At 40.9% G+C, this 18,190-nt stretch overlaps 1 protein-coding gene across 10 annotated transcripts in view; it reads right to left on the reverse strand.

Annotated features, from left to right (window-relative positions):
- ECT2 (epithelial cell transforming 2) overlaps positions 1 to 13,601 on the reverse strand; it is a 54,943-nt gene extending 41,342 nt beyond the window's left edge. For 3 of the 10 annotated variants that reach the window (XM_084640186.1, XM_084640180.1, XM_084640181.1), the window contains exons 1-6: positions 13,203 to 13,356; positions 9,211 to 9,331; positions 8,459 to 8,617; positions 2,706 to 2,785; positions 2,514 to 2,606; positions 1,248 to 1,430 (exon numbers count right to left, since the gene is read on the reverse strand). In XM_084640186.1, the coding sequence (XP_084496312.1) occupies positions 1,248 to 1,430; positions 2,514 to 2,606; positions 2,706 to 2,785; positions 8,459 to 8,617; positions 9,211 to 9,295 (600 nt within the window). In that variant the 5' untranslated portion in view covers positions 9,296 to 9,331; positions 13,203 to 13,356. The other 7 variants (XM_084640184.1, XM_084640183.1, XM_084640182.1 and 4 more) reach the window with 7 other exon arrangements.
- Between the last annotated feature and the right edge of the window lie 4,589 nt (positions 13,602 to 18,190).

An 18,190-nucleotide genomic window follows, 5' to 3' on the forward strand; every position in this document is an offset into this window, starting at 1 on the left:
AGTGTTAGTAATTAGCATCTGTATTTCCTTAAACCTCTTCCTGGTGCAAAGTAGTATTTGTGCACTTCTCCTGTCTGTCAGAGATCCTACTTTGAATATTTTTTTGTCATCAGACTTCAGAGGGGATTAGAATATGGATTATAAAATACTTTCAGCCTATGCTGGATACCCATTCTTGGGTGGTTCAAATGGTACTTAACATAGGCATCATTATCAGCAGTTTCAACACCATGTTTTTGAGTTAATTTAACTGGATTTCTCAGGACTTGAATTCCTAGTAGCTTTCCCTTTCTGAGAATAACCTGCAAATAGCAGTATAAGAGGGGGAGCAATGAAGGGGTTCATGTTGTCACCAAGGCTCTCGAAAGTGTTAAGGAAGAAGGAAGCAATACACAAAAAGAAAAAACACTATACATTACATTAATGTCTTGTCTACACTAGAAAGTTATACTGCTTTAACCGTCCTAGGTGCTACAAGTAATATACTGGTATAGTTGAAGCAGTACAATCCCTCTAGTGTGGATGCACTTACACTGGCATAGAAGGTGCTTATACTAGTATATCTATTCCTGTACATGAAAAGGAATAAACTACATGGTATAAGGCACTTTTATACCAGCTCAACTGCATCTACACCAGGACTTTTACTTGGGTGACTATTTTGGTTAAGAAACCTCACACCATTAACCAAACCAAGTATATAGACCAGGTCTAGTACTTTTTCCCAGCATTTCTCTGGAAAGGTATCCCAGGGAAGTGGGGGAAGAGAAGTAATTTGTGAACATAACTGACTGGCTTGAGCTACTTGTGCACATTGGCTTGGCAGTTGTAAGCCACCCACTCTGCATTTATGGCCTACTCTTCCGAAGTGCTGAACAACAACAAATCCCAAGTCACGTTAATTAGAGCCATGGGTGCTTCCTATATATATTGTTTTTTTAAAGGCCATTTATGTATGTTGTGAAACACGGACATGTGAATGACCTGAATTCTGCACTGAGAAAGACTGATACAGCTTTCAGCAATGCCTCCAGTTCAGAAGAATTTAGAGATTCAGAATAGCTGCCCCATCACAATACCAGATCTTCATCTACGTAAACAATAAGGAGAGCTATAATCGCAATTTAAATGAAATGTCTACCATAGGAAGAAAGTAGTCAGAATCTTCATGTTAGTATTATTTACATGTGTTGTCAGTGTCCATCAACAAATAAAGTAAAAGTATAGGTCATTTGCTTTCACCTTACCTCTCCTTTTTGAGCACAATGAAGTACTATTGGAGGTCCAAGAACACGACAGTCAAACTTGTACAAGTTCTCCAAGATGGTATCTTGAAAGTCTGCTACAATGAAGACTGTCTCAAATTCTGGAGACTCAGAATCCCCAAACTCTTCCACAGACTCCATCTTGATATAGGGCACTTTAATTTCCTTAATTTTTTCCACACAATATTAAAATAAAAGTGTCATTCATGCAACATTCATTTACTAGGTATGTCATTCTTAGATTATTTTTACCTTGAAGTGTTAAAGAAATTTAGTATCAAAGACAGCTTTACAGTTTTCCAAAAAGTTACATATTCTGTTTAAAGATACAAAAAAAACCCCATGTCTTTGTATATTCTTAGCACTGAACTAGTGATGATCTAGGTTTCTAAAGTGATTTCTGATTCTGAATTTAAGGAATTGTTTAAGAGTCTAAAGTATCTGTTCTAATATTAATTGTTTTACCTCTCTTTAGGGATTTCCTCGGTCTTTTTGGGGGGAGGAGGGTGCCACATTGACAATATAAGAGTAAGATCAACTAATATCTTGTTACATTAACTCAGTTGGATACAATTGTTCTTGTACAACAGAAAAGTGAATATTTTCCTTCATGGCATCTTAAAGAATTTAGTTTGTATATTTTGGAACTCTTTCACTAAAAATAGACTCAGTTGAGCAATTTAAAGTTGCAACTTGCAGACCAAAAGATTCCATAAAGGAATGTTTCATGCAGCATGAAGTTAGACTTCATATTTCAGAAGGTTTAACTACAGGCTGCTCTGAATCTGGAGACTTCAGGTCCAAACTCCATTTTCTAGAATCCTTCACATTAAGAAGCAACTTAATGCTTACAAAACTGTTCATGCACCAATCATATATTGCAGCTCTTTCACTGTTGAATCAGAAAAGCCAGTTAACTGATTATGAAGCTAGTTCATAGAAGAAACTTACAAAAGTCTAAACAGAAGCATTACATATATCATTTGAGAGTTCCATATCCAAGCATGGAACACATTAAGTACACCAAATAGGTTAGTTCAGGGATTCAGGACAGACACTTAAGTAAATTGCAGTTTCAAATTTGATACAAGTTTCTACTCAACTAGCTTCAAACTACACCACAGGAAACATTGTCTATTGTGCCTTCATCACACCCAAATATCATGAAATTTAAGTGTTTGTGCACTCCAGTCCCAGTGAAGTGCAACATGCTTCATGCAATCATATACATATAGATGCCTGACATACCATATGAATTATACTTTTTATTAGCTTTTCTTCCGATTTACCAGGACTAGTTTCCTTTATCTTTATAACTGGGACTTCCATTATCTTAATGGTCTGTGGAAGAGGAGAACTTCGGTATGAGATTAAATTACTTACATGAAGTTTGTCAAAACAATGTCATTATGACGACTTCTTTATGTTAAAGCCACATACCTCCAAGGCTTTCAAGAGTTCCTCACGTTTCCCAGCTTCCTGAATTAAAACCACTCTGGTTTCAATCTGAGGCATTTCCTCTGTTTGGGGGGGAAAAATTGCAATATTCATAGCCAATAGAAAAATCTAATCCTAACGTTAAAGCCATAAATGTATGGCAACTGTACACTGGTATCTTGCCAAGATCCACAGTCCTTTCTCAAAAAAGTATTATTTACCAAGAGTACTTCAACTCTGAAGACTGGGTGCTGCCTTAACAAGCTTCTTCAAGTCAAGCTTGCAGCCGATGGATTGCACAGTGCATCAGTCGTAGACATGTAGGTTTGGAAGGGACCTCAAGAGGTCATCTAGTTCAGCCCCAAACGCTGAGCAAGGATTAAGTAAACCTAGACCATCATTGACAGGTGTTTGTCTAACCTGTTCTTAAAACCCTCCGATGACAGGGATTCCACAACCTCCCCTGGAAGTTTATTCTAGTACTTATCCTTACAGTTAGGAATTTGTTTGTACTATCCAGTCTAAATCTCCCCTTGCTACAGATTAAACCTATTACTTTTTGTCCTACCTTCATGGACAAGAAGAACAACTGATATATATAACAGCCCTTAACAGTCGTCAAATAGATCAAATCCTCCCTCAGTCTTTTCTTCTGAAAAAGAAACATTACCTAATCTATGAGGAAAGGCTTAAAAAAAATCTGGGTATCTTCTCCCATTTTGTTGCTCTTCTCTGGACTTGCTCCCATTTGCGCACATAATTTTCTGAAGTGTGGTGCCTGGAACTGGGCACAGTACTTCAGCTGAGGCCTCACAAGTGCCAAGCAGAACAGGACAATTACTTCCTGTGTTTTACATACGATACTCCTGTTAATATACCTAGAATGTTTGCCTTTTGGCTACTGTATCTCATGGTCATCTCATTCAATTCGTGATCCACTATAATCCCAGATTTTTTTCAGCAATACTACTACCTAGCCAGTTATTCCCCATTTTGTATTTGTGCATTTGATTTTTTCCTTCCTAAATGAAGTATTTTGCATTTGTTTACATTAAATTTCATCAGACCAATTCTCCAATTTGTCAAGGTTGTTTTGAATTTTAATCCTATCCTCCAAAGTACCTGCAACCTTTCCCAGTCTGGCATAATCTGGGGATTTTAGGAGTATACTCTCCACTCGATTATCCAAGTAATTAATGAAAACGTTCACTAGTACTGGACCTGAAACAGACACCCCCCCACGGGGCCCCACTAGATATTTTATCCCAGTCTGACAGCAAGCCAGATACAGCTTAAAAGTAGAACTCAGGAGCCATATACTTGCTAGAGTCTACGATGAAGCAATACCACAGTTTATGACCAATGAAGAGCTCTTTCATATTCACACAGGAACTGTGTGGAAAGGTGGGGGCGGGGAAGAGTGATCAACAAGTATTGAGAGGCACAGCAGCGTTAGTTCCACGCTACTAACAGAATTAGCTATCTAACAAATTTACCAAAGAAATGTTTAAGCCACTCACCAGCCTTCCTCCTTCACTGTGCAAATCAATCCCAAACAGAAAGTTATTCTGTCACAATTAGAAGAAACTGCTGCAAAGTGGAGTTAGTCTATGGTGCAGAGGCATGGCTGTTTAACGTTAGGATATTAAACATTAAAATACTACAAAATACTAAAGCTTTCCAAAAAAAACGAACAAAAGAAAAGGGTGATGTCTAAGCCCCTATGAACTTGCTCCATTTCTCCAGCATACATCCTGGAGGCATTCACAGAATTGCGTCTTTTGAAATGCCTGAGGCAGATAGAAAGTTGCCTGGCATAACTGAGGGAACAGGATTTTACTTTAACACTATTTACTAAAGAGATCAAAAAAAAATAATCACATTTCTCTGTGAAAGACTAACTCTCCCACGTAACACCCAAGGTCACTACAGCATCTGATATTTTCCCCAGTTTATGAGCCTTATCTAGTCATTTTCATCCTAGGTATGTACCTTTCACACACAGGAAAGGAGAGTAAATTTAAGAGAGTAGGATTTTAAAGCCTAAAGGATTGGATAGGGGATTGCAACTCAGGGCAGGGGTGTCTGAAACTATTGAACAAGTTTAAGTTAGCTGTGCCCTTTGGGAAAAAAGGGATCAATTATATGCAAACAGACCCCAAACAGTAAGTCTGCAGATCTTAAAAGGTCTGTTTATTCTAGAGTTGCAGTAAGACAATTTTAGACTTCTCAAACATTGCTTTTTATTAATGGGCACCAGTATGACTGATTAATGGGTTATATAGAAAGCCTAAATTGAGAATTACTGAACGGGAATGCCAGCAACAAAAAGGGTCTCCCACAATGGGCAGGATTTGTCAGAGGTACAGGTGGCAGATTTGAATTAATAAGTCATTTAAAAAAAATTGAGAATCACAAATGGCTATTTAGCATATACCTTTGGAAGTGCACTTAGCTACAGAGTCAAGATGAAATGCTGTGTGTTTACAGTTCAATGAAAAGTCTTATTCAAGCCACTCCTTTTCCACAACATTACATAACTCCATCACATCACTTGTGTCCAAGAATCTTCCTAAATTGCTCCCTCAATCTCATTTACTCACTCCCAACTTCACATCTTTCATACTACCTTGCATGCTCATATTTACTGCATACCAAGTTCAGAGGCTCATTCCTGCTGCAGTAACTATTTACCACCATTCCTGTCTTTAGATCAGGGGTCTCAAATGCATGGCCCATGGGCCCCATGCCAAGCTCCCCTCCCCATCTGCCCCATTCCCCCCACTCCTCTGCCTACCTCCAGGAGCTTCCCGCACAGCTGTTTGGTGGCCCTTAGTACTTTCCAGAAGGGAGGGGGGAGGAGCAGGGGGCCATGCACTCAGGGGAGGAGACGCAAGATGAGGGGCCGGGCTGGGGATTTGGGGTAGGGGTTGAAATAGGGGCAGGGCCTCATGGAAGGGGTGAAGTGGGGCAGGACTGGGGGCTTTTGTATCTTTATATGAAAGAGTGTCAGTGATCCAGCCCTCGGGCCAATGTACTAGTCCTCATGTGGCCCTTGTGATGATTTGAGTTTGAGATCTCTGTTTTAGACCAGGCTCTTGAAAGCAGAGGGCTTTTTATTTTGCCTAGAACATGTGCTGTATAGCATTATCTATTCTAGGCAGAGAGACTCCTATAGTTAAGGATACATGAGCATTTACATTCTGAGGGGTCATTTTTGGAACTTATAACTGGTCAAATTCTGGATTCAAGTTTTGTATACTTGACTCCAGTCCAGAGTCTTCCCCCCCTCCAATTTCAGCAAAGAATATTATCCATTTAGCACTAAAGTACAATATACTTCCTATCATAAAGGATTTTTAAACTTAGCTTATAAATAGCTCTACACCACCTCAGTAGAGGGAAGAAAATCTTAGGAATGATAGTCTTTAGATCAAATGCTCCTGTCAGCGTTCCACCAAAAGTCCATTTTTATTTAGTACAGCTTATAGTTAAAAAAAAAAGTACTTCATGCATACTCACGGATTAGTACATTGTATAATACTGGCACTACCTATACCAATTAAATTAAATTGGATGTGGGCACACAAAATTATGGAATGAGGCAGGGCTCCAGAGGTTGCCTATCTGAGCCAATATAGGCACTATAGAAGTTATTGTTACCTTGATCGAATCTAGCTTTTCAGCCTCTGTATTTTGATCTCTATGAGACCTCACTTTCCTAGAGTACAAAAGGGAGCAAGTGATGACAGCCGTTCAAGTTTATACCATGGCAGAATGTAAAGCAATAAAACAGTCAGAGTCCCCATCAAGAGGGGTTTGAGAGGCCAGTCTACATAATAGTCAGGCTCTCTAAAGGACTATCAACCAGATCAAAATGCACCCCAATTCCAAAGGGAAGAGCCCTATTCTATATGGACAGCTCCAATGCCTTCCTCTGCTGCTGCTCAGAGCTTCCCCAAGGTGCAGGATTAGATTAATCTGTTACCTCATAAATCTCACCATTATCCACAGGACTCCAAATATCCTCAGTTTAACTGATAGGAAACTAGACAATTTTCCACTGGTGCAATCCGGGAAAGCAAGGAGCAGCAGTAGAGGCATTCAAGTCTGCAGACAGAGTTCAGAAAGACAGTACTACCTCAGTTTCCATTTGTCTCATGTTGACAGGTTGCAGATAAAGAGCCAGAATCTTAAATTTTGTAAATAAGATTAAATTCTGCATAATTTGATGGCACTTGTCTGTGAAAGCTTTCTACTGACCATGAGCAAGGATAGTTTTGAAACCCTGAACACCGGATTTCATTTCAAGGAAGTTACTGCAGAGAATGTTTTAACTGCAAGTGCTGATTTTCCTAACAAACTCCTAGTTGCCTCTAGACAAAGTTGCAGCCACACCAGAAATAACCCAACGAATTTGGGACATACAAATGCACACCTGTGAACAATTAATAGTACGTGTAACGCTAGTTTACTTAGCCTTTCCCATCGAAGGTGACCATTGACAAACACCTGTCAGGGATGGTCTAGTCTAGATAATACTTAGTCCCCTGCATTGAGACAGGGCTAAGGAAACCTACTGACGGCCCTTCTAGTCCTACATTTCTATGACTTACACTTTTTAGCAACAGATGGGTACTGAACAGAGACAGGCCTGTAATCAAAGGACAAAATACATCATTCCTTTGATTAACGAAGGGTTTTGTTTTTTTAACCTATACTGTCTAATTTAGGTCAAAAGCCTTGGTAGTAAGAAATTTTACTATAGTTTGGTGAATTCACAAAAAGTTAAAGTAGTGGCATGAATTTAACCAGACATTTTGTGGATATATGTTCTCCAAGCTTTTCCAAAAAAGCTCTGCTCGTGTTCTTCACAAATATGGATGTTTAGGTCATGGCCTATTGAATGCAAACTACCAACTGTGATTTTGTCATGTGAAACAAGGAAGGGAGAATGGGATGAAATATTTACTTTGAACCTAGATCAAAAGAGGTATTAATACTGATACTGTATATTTAGAGCCACTGCAAGTGACAAATCACCACAAGTTACTAACAATCTTTGGTTGAATTGCAGGAGCCTCATTAGCTTCCAAACTGAAGAATTACTCTGCTTTTAATTTTACAGATCTCCTCTAATTAGAGGTTTAGGGTGAATGAAGTAATCAGGTAGAGACATCCATTCTGGAAATACCAGGAGAAAGAGGATAAATCAAATACCAAGGAAAACTACACTATTTTGTGGGAAATAGAACATACTTTAATTTCTAAAGTCTCTCTTGGGTGGGGGGTAAGACTGGTTTGTATGATTCAGGAGATTAGTAATCAATGTAGATCTTTCTAGATGTAGATTACTAGTTCAAATCTATAGACATCAGTAGAGACCAAAAAGCCACCCATCTCATGGTTCTTCACAGGCCTATGAAGCAAGTTGGTGATCAATGACTATTCTTAGTAAAAGCGTCCACATCATAAAACCACCACTATGACTGGATTCTTGGTTGGTACTTTGTGTGATGAGCAAGAATGAACTACTTTCACTTGTACAGTTCTGTCCCTTTTTAACATATCTGTGGAGAAGGCAGAAACACTACTTTTGGTTCAGTACCCACTTTGTGGCTGTACAAAGGGCTTCAGGCTATTGACACCTTCCCATTTAAAAACAAAACAAAAACAACGTATATGTATATATCGTCCAAGAAACAATATTCAAACGAAACAAGTGTGACAGTATTGAAAAAGGCTTTTCCTGTTACCTTCAGCATCTGAAGCCAATCCAATAAATATATTTTCCTTGGACGTTTCTATAATTTTTGAATCAAGAACAGAAGAATCTCCCAAGAGACTCCTTCCGGTGTCAGACACTAGCATACTGCTGTCAGTCATGATCAAGTCTGTGTTTCTCTCCTCAGTGGCTGCAAAATAAGTACCCAAAGTAAGTTTCATCTGAACAGTACATACTAAAAAAAAATAGTCCGTAAAAAGTCCTGTGGAAAGGTAGAGAAGTTAGTTTTAGACTTCTAAATATTAGAACTAACAAATCCCACTTACATGCTAGTATCCTCTTAGCCTACAGCTATTTTAAGAGTCGCAGAATTATACAAACAACTATCACAGAAATAGTTTCTACAGGTAATTCATAGTAGTCTATTTTTGAGGAAAACTGTTTGAAGACAGGGCATTTTGATAGCTAGGGATATGGGAATAAAAAGCCCTGTATTCTCTTTAAAAAAAGTCAGATTTAAGGATTTATTTTGATCCAGGATCTCGAGAAATTGCTTGCTTACTCCAGATAGGAATTTTGTTAAACATGGTCTGAAAGAGATTCAGGAAGCTGGATTAACCATGTTATTTGCATTTAATTTCAGAGAAGTTCACACTAAAAAAGAAACGGGGTTTGCATACATTTTCCAAAGGTGAAAGTTTGAAGAAAGAAGATTGTAGTATACAGGCCAACACACTTGACCTCAGATTCCCCAGATGAGTTGACCAGATTTGTGCAGCTTACTGTTGAAGTTCCTCAGGCCTGTCTTGCTAGGCAATTTCAGTGATGCAGTCCTTATCACAGACAGAGAGAAGAGGTTCCTTGCCATCACCGGAAAGCCTCATAGAGGCACCAAGTGCATTATCTACATACAGAATTATAAAGTATTATAAAAAAAAGTACTAATAAAGTACTCAGTGCAGCATTTAAATACAAAATTCCTCAGCTAACTGACATGGGGGTGTGGAATCAGTGAATTTGCAGGACGCCAACAGGCAAAGCACTGGGAAATTTACTCTATTGTTTCCACAGGATGAAGACTGTTGAACATTAACACTCATTCTCAGAGTTCACTGTCCCACACTAAAGGATCCTTTGACTCCTTGTCCGCACAATATGTTTCTCCATCTTGTGAGAAGCTGCTTGAACAATTGTGAACTTCAGGGGAAAAAAGCTATCCCTGTCTCACGTTGCCAGGTCCACTTATCTCAATCATCAATTCAGTTGGCTAGGATTCTCCTGACTAGGAAAAACCATGTTTTTGTAAGTGGGTTTGGAAATATGCAATTCCTGTGATGCATCATGCAGCTTAAAGTATTTGCACAGTGGTATGAGGGAACATGAAACTGTATGAAAAAGGTTTAAGATACCTTGGTATAGGTACTATATAAAAATCAAGGAGAGTGCCAAGTATCCTTTTTGCAGATATTCTCTCCTCATGCTCCCAAATGTACTACGCTTTTATTATTTTAAGGAAGGACAGCTTCAAAATGTTACTCATGGATATCCTTACAACTCACTGTGCTCAAAAAGGGATAAATATTTTTACTTACAACAATATGAACAGATTATTTTTCTTAAAACACAAACAAAACTTGTAAAATACAATGTCCTTTTAAAATAGTAGTCTTTGAAGTCACAAGTTAAAACACTGTATGGGAGAGGACATAGTAAAATTCCAGGAACATGGTGTATGGGCAAGGAGTGCAATGCCTAATCAATCAAGTAACGAAGATCAACATTATTTTACAGACATCAAAGTTGATCTCCCCTTATATACGGACATTGGCCAGGTCTACCCTACAAACCTGTAGTCTGTGTAACACCACACCCTTGAGCAATGTATTTATACTGACCTAACTTCACATGCAAGGTGGAGAGCTTCTCTCACCAACATACCTGTGACCTCTCAGGGAGGTGTATTAACTACACTGATGGGAGACGTTCTCCCTTCAGTCTAGGAGTGTCTTCACTAAACACTGGTGCAGATCCACTGCTCTGGCACTGTATGTGCAGACAATCCTTAGATAAAAGAACATAAGAATTGCCATACTCGGTCAGACCAATGGATCTAGCTCAGTATCCAGTCTCTCACAGCAGCCAGTACCAGAGCTTCAAAGAGCCAAGTACAGAACAGGACAGTTGGAGCGATCAAGCGGTCTTCCCCTCCCAGCTTCTAGCAATCAGAGGTTTAGGGCATGGGGTTGTGCATCTGACCACCTTGGCTAATAGCAATTGATGGACCTACCTTCCATTAGTTCACCTAGTTCTTTTTTTAAACTTAGTCATACTTCTGGTCATCACAACATCCCATGGCAATGAGTTCCAAAAGTTAAATGTGCATTGTCTGAAAAATTATTTCTCTTTCTTTGTATTAAACCAGCTGCCCATTAATGTCATTGGGTGACCCCTGGTTTTTGTATTGTGGGAAAGAATAAACACTTCTCGATTCACTTTTTCCCCACCACGAGTGACAATTTTATAGTCTATCATATCCCTACCACCAGTCATCTTTTCCAAGACGGACACTCCTAACCCTTTTAGTCTTTCCTCATATAGAAGCCATTCCATATCTATGATCATCTTTGTTGCGCTTCTCTGAACCTTTTCCACTTCCATTATATCAATTTTGAGATGGGGTAACCAGAATGGAACACAGTATTCAAAGTGTGGGAGCAACATAAATTTATACAGTGGCATTATATTTGTCTCATTTTTCTATCCCTTTCTTAATAGTTCCTAACATTCTCTTAGCCTTTTTGACAGCTACTGTGCACGGAGAAAAGTTTTCAGAGAACTATCCACAATGACGCCAAGAACTCTTTCTTGAATGGTAACAGGTAATTTAGACCCACCATTATATATGGGTAGTTGGGATTATGTCCCCCCGCCCCCAACAAGCATTACTCTGAATGTATCATTGTCCAGTCACCCAGTTTTGAGAGATCCCACTGCAACTCTTGACAGTCAGCCTTGGACTTACTTATCTGCAACTTTACCAGTTTACTGTTCACTCCCTTTTCCAGATCATTAGTGAATATGTTGAATAGCACAGATCCCAGTACAGATCCCTGGAAAACCTCACTGGAAAACCACTCTTCATTGTGAAATCTGACCATTTATTCCTACCCTTTGTTTCCTATCTTTTAGGCAGTTACTGATCCATGAGAGGACCTTCCCTGTTATCCCATAACTACTTAGTTTCCTTAAAAGCCTTTGATGAGGGACTTTGTCAAAAGCTTTCTGAAAATCCAAGTACACTTTATGAAGACCACCCTTATTCACATGCTTGTTAATATCCACAAAGAATTCTAATAGACTGAGGCCTGACTTCCCATTACAAAAGCAGTTTACTTTTCCCCCAACAAATCATGTTTTTCTGTGTGTCTGATAATTCTGCTTTTTACTATAGTTCTTGTAAATAGCCAGAAGAAGGAATTCCCTCTACAGTTCAGAGGACACTATTCTTGCACAAAGGTCCTAAACATTTTACAAACTTTAAGTGCCCTGACATACCACAGTATGGTAGGCAAGAATTACACAAGTTAAACAGGTTTCAGAGTAACAGCCGTGTTAGTCTGTATTCGCAAAAAGAAAAGGAGTACTTGTGGCACCTTAGAGACTAACCAATTTATTAGAGCATAAGCTTTCGTGAGCTACAGCTCACTTCATCAGATGCTGATGAAGTGAGCTGTAGCTCACGAAAGCTTATGCTCTAATAAATTGGTTAGTCTCTAAGGTGCCACAAGTACTCCTTTTCTTTTTACAAGTTAAACAAAGTATCAAGTAAAGAGGAAGATGTGATGTCCTTGAATTAGAAATGCAGAACAAAAAGTCTATTAAAGCAGTATTTAAAACAATAGTGGAGGGAGGTCAATCTGCCATTAATAGTCACATGGAGTCCTGGCCCTAGTAACATGCTTACAAGTGTAAACATTTAAAAGGTATACCAATACAAGCAAGTACAGTAGCAGGGGTCTTTGCCCACTTAATAAAAGCTACACCCTGTGCATCTCCATTTTAAAGCTCTCTCTTTTCTGAATAATTTTTGCAATAATTTATAAAAAAAAAGTCTCATTCTATGTTTTGAGAGTCTAACGATCATGGCTTGAAACAGCCCTGAAATTCTGGTCACAAGATAGCAGGAGTACATATCTAAGGTTACAAGAAAAATAAAGCTGCCAACATGCGGAGTATATATACACAAACACACACACACTCCGCCCCCGCCAGCCACAATTACTATGGTTAAAAACGAACAGCTAATATTGCTATAAGCCCGCTTTGGGGACCCGCTTGGCTAATGTCGGGTATTTGACAGCACTTTCGGTACCTCCCAGGGCACTGGCCAGCTTCCCCGCTCGCGGGGCGCTTGCAAAGAGCCCCGAGGGGCAGAGACGGTATTCGTCAGGGAGGCTTTGTGAAGCCACCCGCCTGGCAGGGAGGCCTCCCGGCAGGTGCGCTCCCAGGCAGGGGCTGCGCTCAGGGCGAGTGGCGGAAGCTGACCGCGTCCCTTCCAGGCCCAGGTGCGTTGCTGGCTTTGAAGGGCTGCCGCGAGCGACACAAACCCGCTCGCCGCGGGGCTAGCGCCGACACCGCTGGGAGAGAGGAGCCGGCGGCAGCAGGCTGTGCGCTGCGCGGCCCGGGCGTCGGCAGGTTTCAGGCTCAGCCCCCGCCCGGCCCCCTTCCTTCTCCTCTCGCACCGCCCGGCCCGGCGTCCCCGGCCCTGACCGCACCTCACCGCCAAACCCGCAACCGGCACAGTCTCCCAGGCACCATGAGCGGCCGCCGCCGACCCCAATTCAAAAAGCGAGCCGCTGCTCTAAGCGAGCCGCCCATTGGTTGCCAGGCGGCGTCGGCGCAGGCGTCCCTATGAAAGCCGGTTTCCCATTAGACCTTCTCGGGATTGGCATCACGAGGATCCGCCCCCCCTCACTTCGCTCTTTGAAAAGGGCTTGTTGTCCTGCCTTCGGGCATTGGGCGTTGTCCGTGCTGCTCGTTGCAAAGCGATCTCCCATTGGCCGGCCGGGATTCCCTCATCCCTAGGTGTGTGAATGAAAGGGAGCTATTCTGCCGCTCCTCTCGCCCAAACATAGATCACAGGGACTGAGCTCACCTGGGCTCTGATTGGCTGATGGCGGTTTTCAAATGAGTCCAACGGCAAGCCGGAGAGTGAGAGAGACCCGGATGTAGCTGCCGTTGCCCGGCCACTGTCCCAGAGGCTCCTCTCAAGGCCGGCGCCTTAGGAACCCCGCCCTGGTCCCCAGAGCTCCGCCCATCGCCAGCGCCCCGACACTGCAGCTGCCGGCCACTGGGCCCCTCTTGACCATGGGCCCCGCCCCGCTGCCCCCTACCCGAGCCTGGCAGGTCACGGCGCCCCTAAGACATGACATCAGTGTCCACGAGGGGAGGAGTCACACGGCCCTAAACGAAGTCCCTTTAAAGCCAGCCTGAGCGAGAAGGGAATCAGGCGCTGTCCTTTCCATGTCTGCCTGTGATGGGAGCGTTGCCCTTGCTGTGCCCCAGGAGGGCGTGCGGGATGGGGGCCCCAACTTGGAAACTGTAGATCCTGAGGGACTCTTACCTGACAAAAATAGCAAGGAGTCCCTGGCACCTTAAAGACTAACAGATCTATCTGGGCATAAGCTTTCCTGGGTTAAAAAAAAACATTTCTTCAGATGCACGGAAAAGGGTTTTTTTTAAGCCACAAAAGCTTAAAGTTTTTGGGATACAGACTAACATGGCTACCCCTCTGATACTTCCAGGGTGACCAGATGTCCTGATTTTATAGGGACAGTCCTGATTTTGGGTTCTTTTTCTTATATGGGCTCCTATTACTCCCCACCCCCATCCCAGTTTTTCACACTTGCTGTCTAATCACTCTAGATACTTCCTACCTGGATGTGTTTTGTAGCCATTAAGATTGATGGTAAAATACATATTTTCCCAGACGTATCTAACTCAGCTCCAGCTAGAAGGAAAACCATTTCTATTTGTTAGGATTTGTAGGCTCAGTTGAGTTCTCAGTCAAGCTTCCCGATCTGGCAAACTGGAGCTGCCTTTCCTCATGTCTCCTGACGCGGTACTTCTTCTAAAATGCTTCCTAGAAATATGACTATAATAATAAAAAGAAAAGCAATGTGTCATTGACCCTGCAGGTGTGCACATTCTTAAACGGAGTCACACAATCTTACTGCTAGCTCACCCTTCTCACGCCATTATTCCCTACTTTTTTGCTGGCACCTTAGTCACATCATATTTAAATCTGCCTCTTTAAGCCAAAGATCTAATTGCTCAGTAAATCACCTGTGCCACCTTTAGGCATGATAAAAATAATTATAAATACTTACTTTGGCCATCACAAATACTGCCGCATTAATAAATTTAATAAGCTTTGCCTTAAGGATGTTAAAAAGTATTTTATGATTTTGATGAAGAGGAGCTTCTGAATAATCAAATTAAATCAAAAGAAGGAAAAATGAGTTGATTAATGTGAATGTCAGCTGACTCAACTGTATCAAAACTGATATAAAATTAACCATATCTAATGCTTTTGATTTTTTCTTCTTTTTATTTGTCTCTAATATTAAACCTTTGTGATTTGGAAATGAGTATTTTTGTATGTACTCAGCATCTTATGAAAGGCCCAATTTAGTAAGTTCTGACTGTGTCAATTTAAAAGGAATTTGACTGATGTCCTTCTAATCTAATTATTATATGCCAAAATTAAAAGTTTTGATAGTATTCATCCTTTCTATATTAGGGATTCTTACTACTCTAGGTATCTTGAGGACTAAGGACCTGATCCAAAGCTCAATGAAGTCAGTGGGAGTCTTTCCGTTGACTTCAGTGGGCTTTGGGTCAGACCCTAAGGGCCAAAGGAAAGTGGACACTGCTTGTGATAGTAGGGATTGCTCATGCAAGTAAGGGCTTGCAGGCATATGTCCCATGTAAATAAGGATTACATGCATGAGTAAAAGGTTTGAACCCTGCAAACCAGATAGATAGTACATTATCTTTTCTGGGTATGTTCTGGAGGGACAGAGTCCTGCCACCCCCCCCACTCCTCCTTTCCTAGCCATCCAGCCTCCACTTCATCCCTCAGCAAAGACCCTATATCCTCAGAAAGGTCTCCATGGGGTCTGGAGGTTGGGGGAATCCTGCAACAAAGACAGCTGACTCCACTTCTATCAATTAACTGGGAAATACCTTCACAGAGGATCAGTGCTGGGCTTGGATCTCAGGGGAACAATACGGCCATTGTATCTGACTACTGTTTGGCATTTCAGCATAAAAACTAGAACCAACAAATGGAACAATGCAAAGTGCAGAATCTCTTGTGCATGAACTTTGCCCCAGATTCTGCAGTTACACATATGCATAACTTAATGTGTGTGTTTGCAGAGTCCAGCCCTATGTGCATATATGCGTGTACTTTATGGACACTGAAATACATGATTCTTATTACAAATAATATAACATTGTAAAATCCTTGGCAATACCTTGGAGTGGTTGCTCAAAGGCTGGCTTTCATTCTAATGTCAGGAAAAATTCTCTGTTCCATTGAAATGGGTAGAGCTGGGCCAGTTTGCACCAGCAGAGACTGTGTCCCATATATTTTGCATATAGAAATGACTGAAAAAATTGCTAATTTGTAAAAAAGAATCCCTCCCAAGCTGAGACCTTGCTTGTTGTTTTCCAACCCACAGCAATTTTTTACAACCAAGTTATGAACTTCTGGAAAAAAACAGATTCTCCATGGAACTGCTGATTCTCTTTAAATAAAGCAGTGTTAATGTGCTGCTGTATTCCTGACTCATTTCCTAATAGCCCTTTAACATACAACTTGCTCAATAAACTGTATGTGGAAACAGTTCTCAAAAACACATTCTGTTTTTGTGATGTAATATAAAATTATAAATATGTTGTGGTCCTTGATACCCCGTTTCCTCAAAAGTTCAGGGATTTGCTCCTGCTATCACTGGAGTTAATGGATGTTTTTTTATCTTTGACTCCAATGACAACAGGATCAGGTGTGAGCTTTTCATTTCTTATAAACTAGTCATCTAATTTTTCATGTCCATTTCTTTTAGAAAGCTTCTCTTTTCAGGAGCATCACATAAATTGTGTCAGTTTCCTATGTCTTTTCTTATCTGATGAATTAATCTTAAAATAAATATTAAAATTAGGGATGTGTTCATTCTTTTATGTGTATTTTATTCATGGTGAGACAAGCCATTTAACAAAATATTTGAATTTGTTTAATGGTCCCATAAACAAGCACAAATATAGGGTAACCATTGGTGATATGGAGGTTAGTCAGATCCATGCTGAACATTGTCATGTCTGTTACTTGGCATGACACAGTGAGGTGGCCTCCACTTTGAATTTTTGAGGGAAGAAAAGGATAAGGAAGAAGAAACTTGTTTAGGATTTTTTTTTATTGTATGTGAGATAAATTCTGCTGAAGTAAAAAGCAAAATTTGTGCTGTAGCCATTTGGTAAACTCCTGGCCCCATTGAAGTCAAGGGAAGTTTTGCCATTGACTTCAAAGGGGACAGATTTTCATCCCAAATCTACAGTTCCTTCCCTAGGTTTTCAGCATGCCCATTCCAAACTATAGTATGTACAAATTTAACCCTATCACACATTTTTTTAAGAAACTGTCTCCACTTGAGGCTTTTTTCTCTTCTTCTGATTGAATGGCCATTTACTACCTTCCTTGGGTCTACCCCCTTCCTAAAAGTACCCCCTTTCTGTGACCCAAAGCAATGGATTCCAACATACATCCTTCATTTCTCATTTATCGACTCGGTAGTTGACAGAGACAGATCTAATGCTCCTCATGCTTCTCTCAGTGGATTCTGATCTCTCCATTTCTGACACCGCATAGGTGCATTGGTATTATAGGCTCTGTAAAATTAAATACAAGTATAGTCAAGGATACCTTCCCTGCCCTACTGTCAGTCAGTGAGGAGTCACTGGCCTGTAGCAGAGGTTATTGTAACTGACAATATATCTCAGAGTAACAGCCATGTTAGTCTGTATTCGCAAAAAGAAAAGGAGTACCTGTGGCACCTTAGAGACTAACCAATTTATTTGAGCATAAGCTTTCCTGAGCTACAGCTTATGAAAGCTTATGCTCAAATAAATTGGTTAGTCTCTAAGGTGCCACAAGTACTCCTTTTCTTTTGACAATATGTCACTGCCCAACTTTAAGCTTCTACATGTGGGGGGGAGGGGGGGCAGAGGTGAAAAATACATACATTGTTCATGGACCTTAAGTGTAGTGTAGTTTTCATTCGCTGCAGTCATACTTTTAATATATGTACTGCAGTGTATTTTGTAAAAATATTGCTCCCAATCCTGCAAGCCCCTCAGGGAGCTTTGCCTGTCTGAGCAGTTTCATTGAAGCCATTGGGACTGTTCATAGGCACACAAAGTGTCTGGGTTGGGCTTCAATGGTACTGCTCCTGCTGCGTGTAAAGTTAGGTCCTGGAGGGACTGGAGACTTGGGTATTATCAGATGTAACATTTGCAGCACTTTGCCGTTAACCCTGATGATTTGGGCGTTGGATTACATAAAGGCAGCCTGATCCTGGTGCTGGGCGTTATCTGCTGTGTGGCTACAGGCATGCGATTCGAGTGGTGCACTGCATCACGGTGTCCCCTAGATGTCCCTGTGCTCAGATAAGGCCCGAAACATGATGAAACGAAAACAATT

Source organism: Lepidochelys olivacea, assembly GCF_965140295.1.
Source record: "Lepidochelys olivacea isolate rLepOli2 genome assembly, chromosome: 9".
Classification (NCBI taxonomy): Eukaryota; Metazoa; Chordata; order Testudines; family Cheloniidae; genus Lepidochelys; species Lepidochelys olivacea.